This window comes from Salvelinus alpinus, chromosome 9 (genome assembly GCF_045679555.1).
Source record: "Salvelinus alpinus chromosome 9, SLU_Salpinus.1, whole genome shotgun sequence".
Lineage (NCBI taxonomy): Eukaryota > Metazoa > Chordata > Actinopteri > Salmoniformes > Salmonidae > Salvelinus > Salvelinus alpinus.
In genome coordinates this window covers 37,696,155-37,712,731 of record NC_092094.1, presented here as the reverse complement: position 1 = coordinate 37,712,731, position 16,577 = coordinate 37,696,155, and the positions used below count along the sequence as shown (strand labels likewise).

The window sequence follows — 16,577 nt, the reverse complement described above, 5'->3', positions numbered from 1 at the left end:
CCAATTTATTCTCACACACACGCCAACATTCCAGACATGCTTCCATTGCACCTGCAGCAACATATTATTCTGTATTGTAATCACTGCTGGCTAGAGATTTCACAGTCTTGCATTCTCATCCAATTAAATCCCTCATTAGCTGGGCTTTAAAACTAATGCTCCCCATTCCCCATTCATCTACGCTTCACTAACAAAAAAAAGCTCAGGGTAGCTGTTCTGAAGGTTCATGCCATCTCACCAATTCCCTAATTACCCTCTGGACACTCTGCTGCCAACTCACCAAACCTGAACTCACTCTGATAATCATCATTCCTCTCCCTTCCTCAGCTATAAATGCAGTTTATCTCCATTTCCATGTGTTCAGTGTTTTTGGTGGCCTACGTGCATGAGTTTAAGTAAGGAGCTGTCCATGTGTTAATAAGATTGCATAATGCTGACTTCCTTGCCTGTATATATAGTGAAGTACTGGGACAGTGACACATTTGTTGTTGTTTTGGCTCTGTAATCCAGCATTTTGGACTTGAAATAATACTATGAGGAGAACATGGAGACTGTCAGCTTTAATTTGAGGATATTTCCATCCATATTGGGTGAACCATTTAGAAATTACAGCACTTTCTGTACAAAAGTATTAGGACATTCACTTTTATATTCAAGTAGTAAAAAGTATTTGGTCCCATATTCCTGGCACACAATGACTACATCATGCTTTTGTGACTACAAATTTGTTGGATGCATTTGCTGTCTGTTTTGGTGGTTTCAGATTATTTTGTGCCCAATAGAAATGAATAGTAAATAATGTAGTGTCTGTTTTCTTGTAAATAAGAATAGAACATGTTTCTAAACACTTCTACGTTAATGTGGATGCTACCATGATTACGGATAATCCTGAAAGAATCCCGAATGACTGAGAAAGTTAGACGCACATATCATACACCCCCCACCCCCACCCCCACAAAAAAAGATGAATCCCTATTATTGTGAGAGGTTAGGTTATCATGTCTTGGGGGTATGATATTTGTGCGTCTGTCTTTCTCACTCATCATTATTCCCGATTGATTCAGGATAATCCGTAATCATGGTAGCATCCACATTCATGTTGACGTATTTAGAAACATTCTATTCTTACCCTCAAACTAAAGCAGACAGTAAACTTTAACCTCAGTCATTGTATCATTTCAAATCCAAATTGCTGGAGTACAGAGCCAAAACAACAAATGTCACTGTCCCAATACTTTGTGCTCACTGTAAATGTACATTGCCAATTAGACCACTTATATGCCTTAGAATACTTCCTTTGTTTGAATGTATGTGTACAAAACACCTCCCTAATGTTGAGTTGTACCCTCTTTGCCCTCAGAACAGCCTCAATTAATCGGGGCATGGACACTACCATACCACGTTCAAAGCCACTTAAATATTTTGCCTTGCCCATTCACCCTCAATGGCACACATGCACAATCCATGTCTCAAGGCTTACAAATCCTTCTTAAACCTGTCTCCTCCGCTTCATCGACACTGAAGTGGATTTAACAAGTGACATCAATAAGGGATCATAGCTTTCACCTGGTAAGTCTGTCATGGAAAGAGCAGGTGTTCCTAATGTTTTGTACACTCTGTGTGTGGAGATATAGCTCTCTCGGTGATGTCCTTTGTTCCTGTTATACACTTTAACATTATCCTATTAATTATGGCACTTTGCTTTGAATAGCCTAATATGTTGTATCCCCCAGAACCACTACCTCATATCATAACTTGTATCACAAACTTACCTACTGCCTTACAAGCCATAAAATCTTCCTCCTTGCGCCTCTGTGTCCTTGTACTGTGCCTTGTTAATAAATACCCTGAAGGTAAGGAACTTGTCTGTCGGCCCTGCATTAAAGACCAAAATTGGCTAAAGAAAATTGTGATAAATAAAGTATACCAGTTTCATTTAAGGACCAAAACATTGACAGCTGTGCCATACAGGTTGCAAAATAGTGGGGAGGAACATTTCTATGTACTGATTCCATGGCATATGCATTATGAACTGATACACAAAACAATGCCGAATTCAAAACTTGAGTTTTATTTATTGTTATACAAAATTGTTGAAATCTATAGAATCTTTTTTTTTGTGTGTATATATCACGCACAAGTATGTGGACACCCCTTCAAATCAGTGGATATTTTATCCACACCCGTTGCTGACAGGTGTATAAAATCGACCACACAGCCATGCAATCTCCATAGACAAACATTGGCAGTATAATGGCTTTAGTGAAGAGCTCAGTTACTTTCAACGTGGCACCGTTATAGGATACCACCTTTCCAACAAGTCAGTTTGTTAAATTTCTGCCCTGCTGGAGCTGTCCCGGTCAACTGTAAGTGCTGTTATTGTGAAGTCAATGTATAGAAGCAACAACCGGCTCAGCCGTGAAGTGGTAGGCCACACAAGCTCACACAACGGGACCGCCAAGTACTGAAGCGTGTAGCGTGTAAAACTTCTGTCCTCTGTTGCAACACTCACTACCGCTTTCAAAACTGCCTCTGGAAGCAACGTCAGCACAAGATTCTTCGTCAGGAGCTTCATGAAATGGGTTTGCATGGTCAAGCAGCCGCACACAAGCCTAAGATGACCATGTGGAATGCCAAGCATTGGATGGAGTGGTGTGAATCTCACCGCCATTGTACTCTGGAGCAGTGGAAACGTGTTCTCTGGAGTGATGAACCACGCTTTACCATCTGGCAGTCCGACGGACGAATCTTGCACTGAGAACACTAGCTGCCCCAATGCATAGTGCCAACTGTAAAGTTTGGTGAAGGAAGAATAATGGTCTGGGGCTGTTTTTCCATGGTTCGGGCTAGGCCCCTTAGTTCCAGTGAAGGGAAATCTTAACACTACAGCATACAATGACATTCTAGACGATTCTGTGCTTCCAACTTTATGGCAAAGGTTTGGGGAAGGCCCTTCCCTGATTCACCATGATAATTCCCCCCTGCACAAAGTGAGGTCCATACAGAAATGGTTTGTCACGATCAGAGCTGTTGCCAGAGAATTGAATGTTCATTTCTCTACCATAAGCCGCCTCAGACATCGTTTTAGAGAATTTGGTAGTATGGCCAACCGGCGTCACAACCGTAGACCACGTGGAGCCCAGGACCTCCACATCCGGCTTCTTCGCCTGCAGGATCTTCTGAGACAAGCCAACTGGACACCTGATGAAATTGAGGAGTATTTATTTCTGTAATAAAGCACTTTTTTTGCGAAATAAGTTATTAAGTTATTCTGATTGGCTGCATAGTCATGTGAAATCCATAGATTAGGGCCTAATGAATTTATTTAAATTGACCTATTTCCTTAACTCAGAAATTGTTGAAATTGTTGTGTGTGTGGATATCTATCATCTATAGCTCTATCTCATGACAAAAGTATGTGAACACCTGCTTGTATAACATCTCATTCCAAAATCATGGGCATTAATATGGAGTGGGTCCCCCCCTTTGCTGCTATAACAGCCTCAACTCTTAAACCCCCTCTACGCTCCATTCTATTGATGAACAACATACAATCAGTGGAGAACAAACTGAACAAGCTCCGTTCAAGACTATCCTATCAACGGGACCTGGAGAACTGTAATATCCTACATTTCTAGGAGTCGTGGCAAAAAAAAATGTATGTATCGGCAGGATCGAACGGCAGCCTCGGGTAAGCTCAAGGGGGTGGTGTCTTTTGTTAACAGCTGGTGCACAAGCTCTAATATTAAGACAGTCTTGAGGTTCTGCTCGCCTAACTTAGAATTAGCTGTAGACTATATTATTTACAAAGAGTTTTCATCTAGATTTTTTGTAGCTTTCTAGTTACCACCACAAACCGATGCACTAAGACCACACTCAATGAGCTGTATAGCAGAGGAGGTTGGTGGCTCTAAGACCACACTCAATGAGCTGTATAGCAGAGGAGGTTGGTGGCTCTAAGACCACACTCAATGAGCTGTATAGCAGAGGAGGTTGGTGGCTCTAAGACCACACTCAATGAGCTGTATAGCAGAGGAGGTTGGTGGCTCTAAGACCACACTCAATGAGCTGTATAGCAGAGGAGGTTGGTGGCACTAAGACCACACTCAATGAGCTGTATAGCAGAGGAGGTTGGTGGCACTAAGACCACACTCAATGAGCTGTATAGCAGAGGAGGTTGGTGGCACTAAGACCACACTCAATGAGCTGTATAGCAGAGGAGGTTGGTGGCTCTAAGACCACACTCAATGAGCTGTATAGCAGAGGAGGTTGGTGGCTCTAAGACCACACTCAATGAGCTGTATAGCAGAGGAGGTTGGTGGCACTAAGACCACACTCAATGAGCTGTATAGCAGAGGAGGTTGGTGGCTCTAAGACCACACTCAATGAGCTGTATAGCAGAGGAGGTTGGTGGCACTAAGACCACACTCAATGAGCTGTATAGCAGAGGAGGTTGGTGGCTCTAAGACCACACTCAATGAGCTGTATAGCAGAGGAGGTTGGTGGCTCTAAGACCACACTCAATGAGCTGTATAGCAGAGGAGGTTGGTGGCACTAAGACCACACTCAATGAGCTGTATAGCAGAGGAGGTTGGTGGCACTAAGACCACACTCAATGAGCTGTATAGCAGAGGAGGTTGGTGGCACTAAGACCACACTCAATGAGCTGTATAGCAGAGGAGGTTGGTGGCACTAAGACCACACTCAATGAGCTGTATAGCAGAGGAGGTTGGTGGCTCTAAGACCACACTCAATGAGCTGTATAGCAGAGGAGGTTGGTGGCACTAAGACCACACTCAATGAGCTGTATAGCAGAGGAGGTTGGTGGCTCTAAGACCACACTCAATGAGCTGTATAGCAGAGGAGGTTGGTGGCTCTAAGACCACACTCAATGAGCTGTATAGCAGAGGAGGTTGGTGGCACTAAGACCACACTCAATGAGCTGTATAGCAGAGGAGGTTGGTGGCACTAAGACCACACTCAATGAGCTGTATAGCACAGGAGGTTGGTTGCACTAAGACCACACTCAATGAGCTGTATAGCAGAGGAGGTTGGTTGCACTAAGACAACACTCAATGAGCTGTATAGCAGAGGAGGTTGGTGGCACCTTAATTGGGGAGGACAGACTCGTGGTAATGGCAGTAGCGGAATCAGTGGAATGGTATCAAATACATTAATCACATGGTTTCCATGTGTTTGATGCCATTCCATTAGCACCGTTCCAGGCATTATTATGAGCCGTCCTGCCCTCAGAAGCCTCCACTGCTGTATAGGGCCATAAGCAAAAAAGAAAATGATCATCGAGAGCCGGTGCTTCTAGTGACAGGGGATTTTAATGCAGGAAAAATGAAATTGGTCTTACATCAATTCTACCAGCATGTCACCTGTACAATTAGAGGAGACAAAACTGTAGATCACCTTTACGCCACACAAAAACGCATACAAAGCTCTCCCTCACCCTCCATTTGACCATATCCTCCTGATTCCTGCTTACAAGCAGAAACTCAAACAGGAAGTACCAGTGATGCGCTCAATACAGAAGTGGTCCGATGAAGGGGATGCTAAGCAACAGGACTGTTTCGCTAGCACAGACTGGAATATGTTCCCGGGATTCATCCGATGGTATTGAGGAGTTTACCACATCAGTCACCGGTATCATTAATAAGTGCATCAACGATGTCTAACCAGAAGACATGGATTACAGGCAACCTCCGCACAGAGTTTAAGGCTAGAGCTGCCGCTTTCAAGGAGCGGGACACTAATCCGGACGCTTATAAGAAATCCTGCTAAGACATCTGACGAGCCATCAAACAGGCAAGGTGTCAATACAGGACTAAGATCGAATCCTACTACGCCGGTTTTGCCACTCGTCAGATGTGGCAGGGCTTGCAAACTATCACGTATTACAAAGGGAAACCCAGTCGCGAGCCTGCCAGACAAGCTAAATGTCTTCTATGCTCGCTTCGAGACAAACAACACAACCATGGATGAGAACCAGCTGTTCTGGACGACTGTATGATCACTCTCTCCGTAGCCAATGTGAGTAAGACCTTTAAACAGGTTAACATTCAGACGTGTACTCGGAGCATGAGCCAACCCGCTGGCAAGTGTCTTCACTGACATTTTCAACCTCTCCCTGACCCAGTCTGTAATCCCTACATGTTTCAAGTAGACCACCCTAATCCCTGTGCCCAAGAACACCAAGGTTACCTGTCTAAATGACTATTTCCCCTTAGCATCTGTTGCCATGAAATGCTTTGGAAGGCTGGTCATGGCTCACATCTACACCACACAATTATCCCAGACACCCTGGACACACTCCAATTTGCATACCGCTCTAATTTATTTTTTTTTATTTTTTTTATTTTTTTTTACCCATCTACCAATAGGTACTCACTTATGTCATCATGAAGTGCTTTGAGAGACTAGTCAAGGATCATATCACCTCTACCTTACCTGACACCCTAGACCCACTATAATTTGCATACAGCCCCAATAGATCCACAGATGATGCAATCTCTATTGCCCTACACACTGTCCTCTCCCCCCTGGACAAGAGGAACACCTATGTGAGAATGCTGTTCATTGACTACAGCTCAGTGTTCAACACCATAGTAACCTCCAAGCTATGGACCTTGGGACTGATCCTGGGACTGAACACCTCCCTCTACAACTGGATCCTGGGCTTCCTGACAGGCCGCCCCCAGGTGGTGAGAGTAGGCAACAACTTAGCCGCCACACTGACCCTCAACACAGGGGGCCCCTCCTGTACTCCCTGTTCACCCACGACTGCGTGGCCACGCACAATTTCCTTACCCATCATTAAGTTGGCTGACGAGACGACGTTGGTAGGCCTGATCATCGACGACAATGAGACAGCCGATAGAGAGAAGGTCAGAGACCTGGCAGAGTGAGACCAGCTGATCGTGGACCAAGGAAAACATCAACATGGCTGTACACTCTTAGAAAAAAATGGTTTTAAAAGGGTTATTTGGCTGTCCCCATAGGAGCACCCTTTTGGGTCCCCTCTGTTGAAAGGGTTCTACATGGAACCCAAAGGTTCTACATGGAACCAAAAGGGTTCTTCAAAGGGTTATCCTATGGGGACAGCTGAAGAACCCTTTTAGGTTCTATATAGCACCTTTTTTGTAAGAGTAGTGGAGCGGGGCTAGAGCGTCAAGTTCCTCTGTATCCACATCACTAAGGATCTATCATGGTCCACACTCAACAACACAGTCGTGAAGAGGGCACGACAACGCCTCTTCCCCCTTAGTAGGCTAGAAAAGATTTGGCATGGACCCTCAGATCCTCAAAGTTCTACAACTGCACCATTTGAGAGCATCTTGACTGGCTGCATCACCGCTTGGAATGGCAACTGCTCGGCATCTGACTGCAAGGCGCTACAGAGGGTAGTGCGCACGGATCAGTACATCACTGGGGCTGTGCTCCCTGCCATCCAGGACCTAGATACCAGATGGTGTCAGAAGGTCCTAAAAATTGAGACTACAGCCACCCAAAGCATAAACTGTTCTCTCTGCTACTGCATGGCAAGTGGTACCGATGCACCAAGTCTGGAACCAACAGGACCCTGAACAGCTTCTACTCCCAAGTCATAAGAGTGATAAATAGTTAGTTAAATAGTTAACCAAATAGCAACCCGGACTATCTGCATTGACCCTTTTTGCACAAATCTTTTTGACTCCTCACATATGCTGCTGCTACCGTTTTATCTATCCTGTTGCCTAGTCACTTTATTCCTAGTTATATGTATATATCTACCTCAACCTCGTACCCCTGCACATGTTATCGTTACTCAATGTTGGAAAGGGCCCGTAAGTAACCATTTCACTGTTAGTCTACACCTGTTGTTTTACGAAGCATGTGACTAATATAATTGTATTAGGTTAGAGTAGTTACGAAATTGCTTTTAAAACCTTCCCTTATCATTTTTCACTCACTTTTGCATCAAATGCAATTTTGTTTCTTCTTCATAATGAAATGATGTTGCACATGCCACCAATGTACCTATTTACAAAAAACACAATCTCTCAGCTCTCAGCTCTCTTAGCAACACAATGGTGATGCGTGGGTCAGCTGTTTGTTCACCCGCACCCGCCTGTAATTGCTAATAACCCATCGGCAACCGCCCGACTATGTAATGAAGTGAAAATCTGAGGCCCGCACCCGACCCTAACCTGCAAATATAGAAAATACATTGTACGGTCAGATGGTGGAACAATGTTTTGACAGGTCTTTTTAGATGGGCCTAGATGGGCCTAGATGGGTTTCTTCTTATTTCTGACAGTTTGTTAGTCAACTTGACTAGAATTAGATACATGCAGCTTTTCTTCTGTCAATACTTGTTGCTCTAGAAGACTAAATAAACCCTTGCTCACCAGAATGTCATAGATCGATAGAATGAATGCTTCATCTCATTCATTCAGGCAGTCTCTATGGGGGTGCCACAGGGTTCAATTCTTGGACCGACTCTCTTCTCTGTATACATCAATGATGTCGCTCTTGCTGCTGGTGATTCTCTGATCCACCTCTACGCAGACGACACTATTCTGTATACTTCTGGCCCTTCTTTTGACACTGTGTTAACAACCCTCCAGGCGAGCTTCAATGCCATACAACTCTCCTTCCGTGGCCTCCAATTGCTCTTAAATACAAGTAAAACTAAATGCATGCTCTTCAACCGATCGCTGCCTGCACCTGCCCGCCTGTCCAACATCACTACTCTGGACGGCTCTGACTTAGAATATGTGGACAACTACAAATACCTAGGTGTCTGGTTAGACTGTAAACTCTCCTTCCAGACTCACATCAAACATCTCCAATCCAAAGTTCAATCTAGAATTGGCTTCCTATTCCGCAACAAAGCATCCTTCACTCATGCTGCCAAACATACCCTTGTAAAACTGACCATCCTACCAATCCTCGACTTCGGTGATGTCATTTACAAAATAGCCTCCAAAACCCTACTCAATAAATTGGATGCAGTCTATCACAGTGCCATCCGTTTTGTCACCAAAGCCCCATATACTACCCACCACTGCGACCTGTACACTCTCGTTGGCTGGCCCTCGCTTCATACTCGTCGCCAAACCCACTGGCTCCAGGTCATCTACAAGACCCTGCTAGGTAAAGTCCCCCCTTATCTCAGCTCGCTGGTCACCATAGCAGCACCTACCTGTAGCACGCGCTCCAGCAGGTATATCTCTCTGGTCACTCCCAAAACCAATTCTTCCTTTGGCCGCCTCTCCTTCCAGTTCTCTGCTGCCAATGACTGGAACGAACTACAAAAGTCTCTGAAACTGGAAACACTTATCTCCCTCACTAGCTTTAAGCACCAGCTGTCAGAGCAGCTCATAGATTACTGCACCTGTACATAGCTCATCTATAATTTAGCCCAAACAACTACCTCTTTACTTACTGTATTTATTTATTTATTTTGCTCCTTTGCACCCCATTATTTCTATCTCTACTTTACACTTTCTTCCACTGCAAACCAACCATTCCAGTGTTTTTTTTTTTTTTTACTTGCTATATTGTATTTACTTCGCCACCATGGCCTTTTTATATTTTTATTTATTTATATATATATTTTGTTTGCCTTCACCTCCCTTATCTCACCTCACTTGCTCACATTGTATATAGACTTATTTTTCACTGTATTATTGACTGTATGTTTGTTTTACTCCATGTGTAACTATGTGTTGTTGTATGTGTCGAACTGCTTTGCTTTATCTTGGCCAGGTCGCAATTGTAAATGAGAACGTGTTCTCAATTTGCCTACCTGGTTAAATAAAGGTGAAATAAATAAATAAATAAAATCTAGTTGACATCGGTAAAGTTTTTATCTTTCATCTCTGCTTCTCTGTAGTCGCAAAGACGTTTAGGGACCAGAGAGAAAATTAAATAACTCAACAAAAAGAAATGGGAAAAAATGTTCGGGTAAAATTTCCAATTTGACTGGTTTTAAGGAAATTATGAGCTGTTAAAATGATCCAACATGTTTTTGATAAGATTTCAGTTCGGCTTGGATTAATATTTTGTGTGATTTTCATTCTCTCAAGATGCTGAAAGAATAATATTTCTCCACTCCTGTTCCCGAGTCAATTTAAATTTGGTCTATAATTTTACTGCAAGATATGCTTAGATCTGTTAATATTATATTAAGCTATTTTAGAAGTTATAGACCTACAGTCAGTGTCCAGACTTCAGTTGGGCTGCTATTCCATTTAACCCATCTGAACAGTACAGTTCCCATGATGTGCCATTTTGAAGTCCCAGTCTTGTGACTGTCGAATTTGTATAGCGCCTCACAATCATTACACATAACATAGCCGGCACCGCCATCATCCTCATTTACCACTTAAATCTTTCCCAAAAATTAGACTACTGTTCTGGCCCTGCCTTCTATTTATTTTCATCTCTCCATATTACAGCTTTTCTCTAATACTTTTTCTGCCAACATTCACAAAAGCATTTGGCAATTGGTGTGTATTTGCATGCAACAGTTAGGCCCTAAAGCTTAGGCTTAGGCTACGCACTAACAGCAGATACAAATACTGAAAGAAAAACCTAAATGTAGCCTACAGATATGAATTCAACAAGAATTATAAATGTTATGGATTTTTAATGCAATGTTTTCTCTTTATTCAACCCGCCCACCACCCACCCACCCTTCATCCACACGATATTTCATTACCCTAAACCTCCAGACCCGCTGAAATCACTACAACACAATACGTCATTGAACATCCAGAGATGACCAAAGGTGTGAAATGCCACTCCGGGTTTTCCACCCTTGTTCAGAGAACTTGATCCCAATAACGGAAAGAGTCGAGAATGTCCGAAGGGAAACGATTGAGCACAGGCTGAGGGGCGCTGTCCACCACCGAAACCGGCTGAAATTATTCTGCAATAGGTACTTCGATTCATGTGGTAAAAAAGTTGAAACTGAAAAAGTTGTGGTAGCTATTAGATGTTATTTAATCCTAAACAGCAATTACTCAGAAGGTGTCTGAAAACGGCAGTAGCCCTGCAATCACTTGAAAATGTGAGGCGTTTCTTTATCAAATATCTGACAACCAGTCGCATTCCATTCCCTTTCTTTATTATAGACCGTAAACCATAATCAAAACTACGAATGTGCCAATGCCAGTGTAGGCATACACGAACACACGAGTATATTCGAGACAAGATTAATATACAAGTCTAGATGCATCCCCACAGCAAACTGAGACCAAGACGCACACTATGTTGGTATACAGTTGAAATAATGACAGCCATTAAAACATTCATCTGACTTTTTAATTAGATTCATGTCTGAAATTGCGTAACGATTGATTTGATTGATTAAATGCATGTAATTCGGCAAAGAAAGGGTGTTGGCTTAGAGGCAGGCAAATAAAAATGGCCGTGTGAAGTTCCCACCCAATTATTCGACCAGATATCCTACATGTGTGTAGGCTATTTGAGAACAATTGAATATCTTCATCAACTATATCGCTTGAATTTAGTTCACAGAATCAACTAATTTGGCATTGACACCCCCCAAACGTTCAAACCAGCAGATATAGCCCACAAAAGGTGTCCAGTTTTAGGCTGTATTCTATACCCAGGTTACATATATAGCCTGGTGGCTATTACACGCTTATTTCTCTACACTTGATAAAGTAGGTCGCACACCGCGAGATCAAATAATGAAGGGCCAGGGGGCATAAATGTGCGATTAAACATGCCACTAAGATTAATTGAGAGAGGGATTCTCGAAACTGGTCAATGCACGGTTTATTGTAGAGACAGACAAGCTCTCAGTGAAAGCCAAAGTGCATTAGCTGTAGGCAAAACAGGTTCCGATTTCAGCACCATTTTTGTGAACAGCTCATCGATATTTTCCCGTACCCGCAACGCTGTTGGTTTAAACCAATAAATTACACCAGTAGCTCTTCCCGCCAGTAAAGGTAATAATTACTTTAAAATATGGCGGACCAAATAAGCTTCTGTAGCCTATACTCTTCAATCACAAGCTATAGCCACTGTGTGTGTGTAGCCTCATGCGTAGCCTATCCATCACACACATTCAATGCAAAGAATTGCTAGACCGTGGCACTTACTTCATCTGTTTCACGATGGTACTTTTTCCTGACTCCCCAGCCCCTGGAGGGATGAAAAGAGACAAGGGGCTGTAAAGTACATAAATGCTGTAGTTTTCATTTATATTCATAGTCAGATTAGCGTCTGGCTATGGAACCAGAAAACGGGTGTGTGATTTGACACTTCAGATTATGGACAAGAAGCCGAGGGCCACCCCTGCTCCTGAAACATCTTACCAAGCAGGAGTAGTTTTACGTCTTTCGCGGCAGTGACTCCATCTTCTTTTAGGTTTTTCTCGATAGCCTTGCTCCTGTCCAAAGCCGCTCTCTCCTCGGCGCTCAGTGTACATCCCATGACTACACAACCTCTGATCTTCTTGATATCCAAAGTAACGGTTGGCGAGGACCAAAATATACCAGCAATTATTTTCCCTCTTTCTTCCTTATCCCTCGCTAGGCTGGCTGACTCGCTCTCGTTCCACTCTCTCGCGCTCTGTCGGCGACTAGTTAAAGCATTAAAAAAATCCACCACGATAACGTTTGACACTTGTTTGAAAAAAGCACTTGTCTTCGTATATTGCCCTCACACTGTCTGTTTTTTTCGGTGTTGTTGTGCTTGGTCCGCGAGCTGGGAAACTCTACTGGGCGACGGCTGCGAGCGCTCGCATCGTTTAGCTTGCTCAATGTAGGGGGAGAGCGCGCTTGGCTCCGCACTCAGACAATCTCGCTGACGTCAGGACCAATCAGCGCAGGAGACATGCTTGAGCCACCATCCTGGTGGCAGAGTACCGTTTTGCACTGCCTGTTTGACGGTCTCAAGTAAAAAAAATTAAATGTATTCTACAGGGGTTAACTTTTCGGACAGGGATTTCTGTAACAGAGCAGGTAGCTTTCCAGTTGTGTCAGATTTCCTCTGATATGCAAAGGAAGCAAAACAGATTGTCTGTCTGGGCTAGGTGTGATCTTATTAAATCATAATTGGCTTGTAATTAACTTATTATGCAAATAGCACACAGTTCATCTAATTATGGGTCGGCAGGTAGCCTAATGGTTCAGAGCGTGTGGCCAGTAGCCAAAAAGTCACTGGTTCGAATCCCCTAGGTGAAAAGTCAATGTGCCCTTGCACAAGGCACTTAACTCTAATTGCTCACATAAGTAGCTCTGGATAAGAGCATCTGTTAAATGAGTACATGTAAATGGCTGGAGTACATCATTCATCAGATGCATTAGCAGTATTTAGTTTTGAAACACCAGCACGTATTTTTCATAGATTTTGCTTTCATTCATGATTTATTTGTTGTGACAATTAAGTTATTTTACAAAACCATTGATATGTAGGTCAAATGAAATGTCTTATTCAATACAATAGATTTAAATTCATTATTCAGCAGTGCACATGAAGCCAGTTACCCGGCTGTGCAGTGTGCCATAACCAGCCTCTGAACACACACATTTGATTTGGTGACTTGTAACTTGCTATTTGGACAGTCAGTATTCCAAAACGGATTTGAAAAACAAAACTGATTTGAAAATTGAGGCCTGCAGTGTGAACAAGGCTTAAGAGCTTTGGACACCTGGATTGTACAATATTTGCCCATTTATTCTTCAAATTCTTCAAGCTCAGTCAAGTTGATCATTTTCAAGCCTGCCATAGATTTTCACGCCGATTTAAGTCAAAACTGTAAATAGGCACTCAGGAACGTTCAATGTCATCTTGGTAAGCAACTGCAGAATATTTGGCCTTGTATTTAAGGTAATTGTCCTGCTGAAAGGTGAATTTGTCTCCTAGTGTTTGTTGGAAAGCAGACTGAACCAAGTTTTCCTCTAGTTTGTCACCTGTGCTTAGCTCTATTCCATGTATTTTTATCCTAAAAAAAACTCTCTAGTCCTTGCCGATGACAAGCACACCCATAACATGATGCAGCCACCACTATGCTTGAAAATACAGTGCCTTCAGAAAGTATTCAGACCCCTTCACTTTTTCCACATTTTGTTGCATTACAGCCTTATTGTAAAATGGATTAAATACAAATATCCTCAACAATCTACACACAATACCCCACAATGACAAAGCTAACAAAAACAGTTTTTAGAAACTTTAGCAAATGTATTAAAAATAAAAAACAGATATTTACATAGGTATTCAGACCCTTTGCTATGAGACCTGAAATTGAACTCAGGAGCATCCTGTTTCCATTGATCATCCTTGAGATGTTTCTACAACTTGATTGGAGTCCACCTGTGGTAAATTCAATTGATTGGACATGATTTGGAAAGGCACACAACCATATAAGGACCCAAAGTTGAATGTGCATGTCAGAGAAAAAGCCATAAGGTCAAAGGAATTGTCCGTAGAGCTCAGAGACAGGATTGTGTCGAAAAATGTCTGCAGCATTGAAGTTACCCAAGAACACAGTGGCCTCCGTCATTCTTAAATGGAAGAAGTTTGGAACCACCAAGACTCTTCCTAGAGCTGGCCACCCAGCCCAACTGAGCAACCGGGGGAGAAGGGCCTTGGTCAGGAAGGTGACCAAGAACCCGATGGTCACTCTGACAGAGCTCCAGAGTTCCTCTGTGGAGATGGGAGAACCTTCCAGATGGACAATCATCTCTGCAGCACTCCACCAATCAGGCCTTTATTGTAAAGTAGCCAGACGGAAGCCACTCCTCAGTAAAAGGGACATGAAAGCCCGCTTGGAGTTTGTCAAAAGGCACAAAAAGACTCTCAAACCATGAGAACAAGATTCTCTGGTCTGATGAAACCAAGATTGAACTATTTGGCCTGAATGCCAAGCTTCACTTCTGGAGGAACCCTGGTACCATCCCTACGGTGAAGCATGGTGATGGCAGCATCATGTTGTGGGGATGTTTTTCAGCGGCAGGGACTGGGAGACTAGTCAGGATTGAGGTAAAGATGAACGGAGCAAGGTACAGAGAGATCCTATGGAAACCTGCTCCAGAGCTCTCAGGACCTCTGACTGGGGCTTCTCAGGACCTCTGACTGAAGGTTCACCTTCCAACAGGACTTCGACCCAAAGCACACAGCCAAGGCAATGCAGGAGTGGTGTCACGCCCTGACCTTAGAGAGCCTTTTTATGTCTCTATTTTGGTTTGGTCAGGGTGTGATTTGGGTGGGCATTCTATGTTCTTTATTTCTAGGTTTTGTATTTCTTTGTTTTTTGTATTTCTTTGTGTGGTTCCCAATTAGAGGCAGCTGTCTATCGTTGTCTCTGATTGGGGATCATACTTAGGCAGCCCTTTTCCCTCCTTATGTGTGGGATCTTGTTCTTTGTTTGTGTGCAGGTAGTTTGCACATCGAAGCTGTTCGGTCGTTGTATTCTTTATTGTTTTGTCCTTTCTAAGTTTCACTTCGTTATTAAATTATGTGGGACTCAAAGAACGCTGCGCCTTGGTCTCTTCCTTCCGACGACACCCGTTACAGAAGATCCCACCACAAAAAGACCTAGCAGCGTTTCTTGGAGGAGTGGACATGGGAGGAGATAATGGAAGGCAAGGGACCCTGGGCACAGGCGGGAGAATATCGGCGTCCTAAGGAGGAGCTGGAAGCAGCTAAGGCGGAATGGCGAGAGGCAGCCCCAGAATTTTTTTGGGGGGGGTACACGGGGAGATTGGCGGAGTCAGGTTATAGACCTGAGCCAACTTCCCGTGCTTGCTGTGGGGAGAGAGTGACCGGGCAGGCACCGTGTTATGCGGTAAAGCGAACGGTGTCTCCAGTGCGCACTCATAGCCCGGTGCGCTATATTCCAGCTCCCCGCATCGGCCGGGCTAGAGTGGGCATCCAGCCAGGACGGATGGTGCCGGCTCAGTGCTCCTGGCCTCCAGTGCGTCTCTTCGGCCCAGGTTATCCTGCGCCAGCTCTACGCACGGTGTCCCCGGTTCGCCAGCACAGCCCAGTGCGGCCTGTTCCAGCTCCCCGCACTTGCCGGGCTACAGGGGGTATCCAGCCAGGATGAGTTGTGCTAGCTCTGAGCTCCAGACCTCCAGTGCGCCTCCACGGTCTAGTGTATCCTGCGCCGGCTCTGCGCAAGGTGTCTCCAATGCGTCTGCACAGCCCAGTGCGTCCTGTGTCAGCGCCTCGAACGTGCCGGGCTGAAGTGGGTATCCAGCCAGGACGGGTTGTGCCTGCTCCACGAACCAGGCCTCCTGTGTGTCTCTCCAGTCCAGTGGTGATCCATGGCACAAAGCCTCCAGTGATGATCCATGGCACAAAGCCTCCAGTGATGATCCATGGCACGAAGCCTCCAGTGATGATCCATGGCATGAAGCCTCCAGTGATGATCCATGGCACAAAGCTTCCAGTGGTGATCCTTGGCACGAAGCCTCCAGTGATGAGTCATGGCACGAAGCCTCCAGCGACGGCCTCCAGTCCGGAGCCTCCAGCGACGGTCCCCAGTCCGGAGCCTCCAGCGACGGTCTCCAGTTTGGAGCCTCCAGCGACGGTCTCCAGTCCGG

General features: G+C 44.3%; 1 protein-coding gene across 3 annotated transcripts in view; it reads right to left on the bottom strand.

Annotated features, from left to right (window-relative positions):
• The window catches only part of LOC139584763 (guanine nucleotide-binding protein G(o) subunit alpha), a 134,735-nt gene extending 121,910 nt beyond the window's left edge, over positions 1-12,825 (bottom strand). For all 3 annotated transcript variants that reach the window (XM_071416955.1, XM_071416953.1, XM_071416954.1), the window contains exons 1-2: positions 12,342-12,825; positions 12,126-12,168 (exon numbers count right to left, since the gene is read on the bottom strand). In XM_071416955.1, the coding sequence (XP_071273056.1) occupies positions 12,126-12,168; positions 12,342-12,459 (161 nt within the window). In that variant the 5' untranslated portion in view covers positions 12,460-12,825. The remainder of the gene's footprint in view (positions 1-12,125; positions 12,169-12,341) is intronic.
• Positions 12,826-16,577: the final 3,752 nt, after the last annotated feature.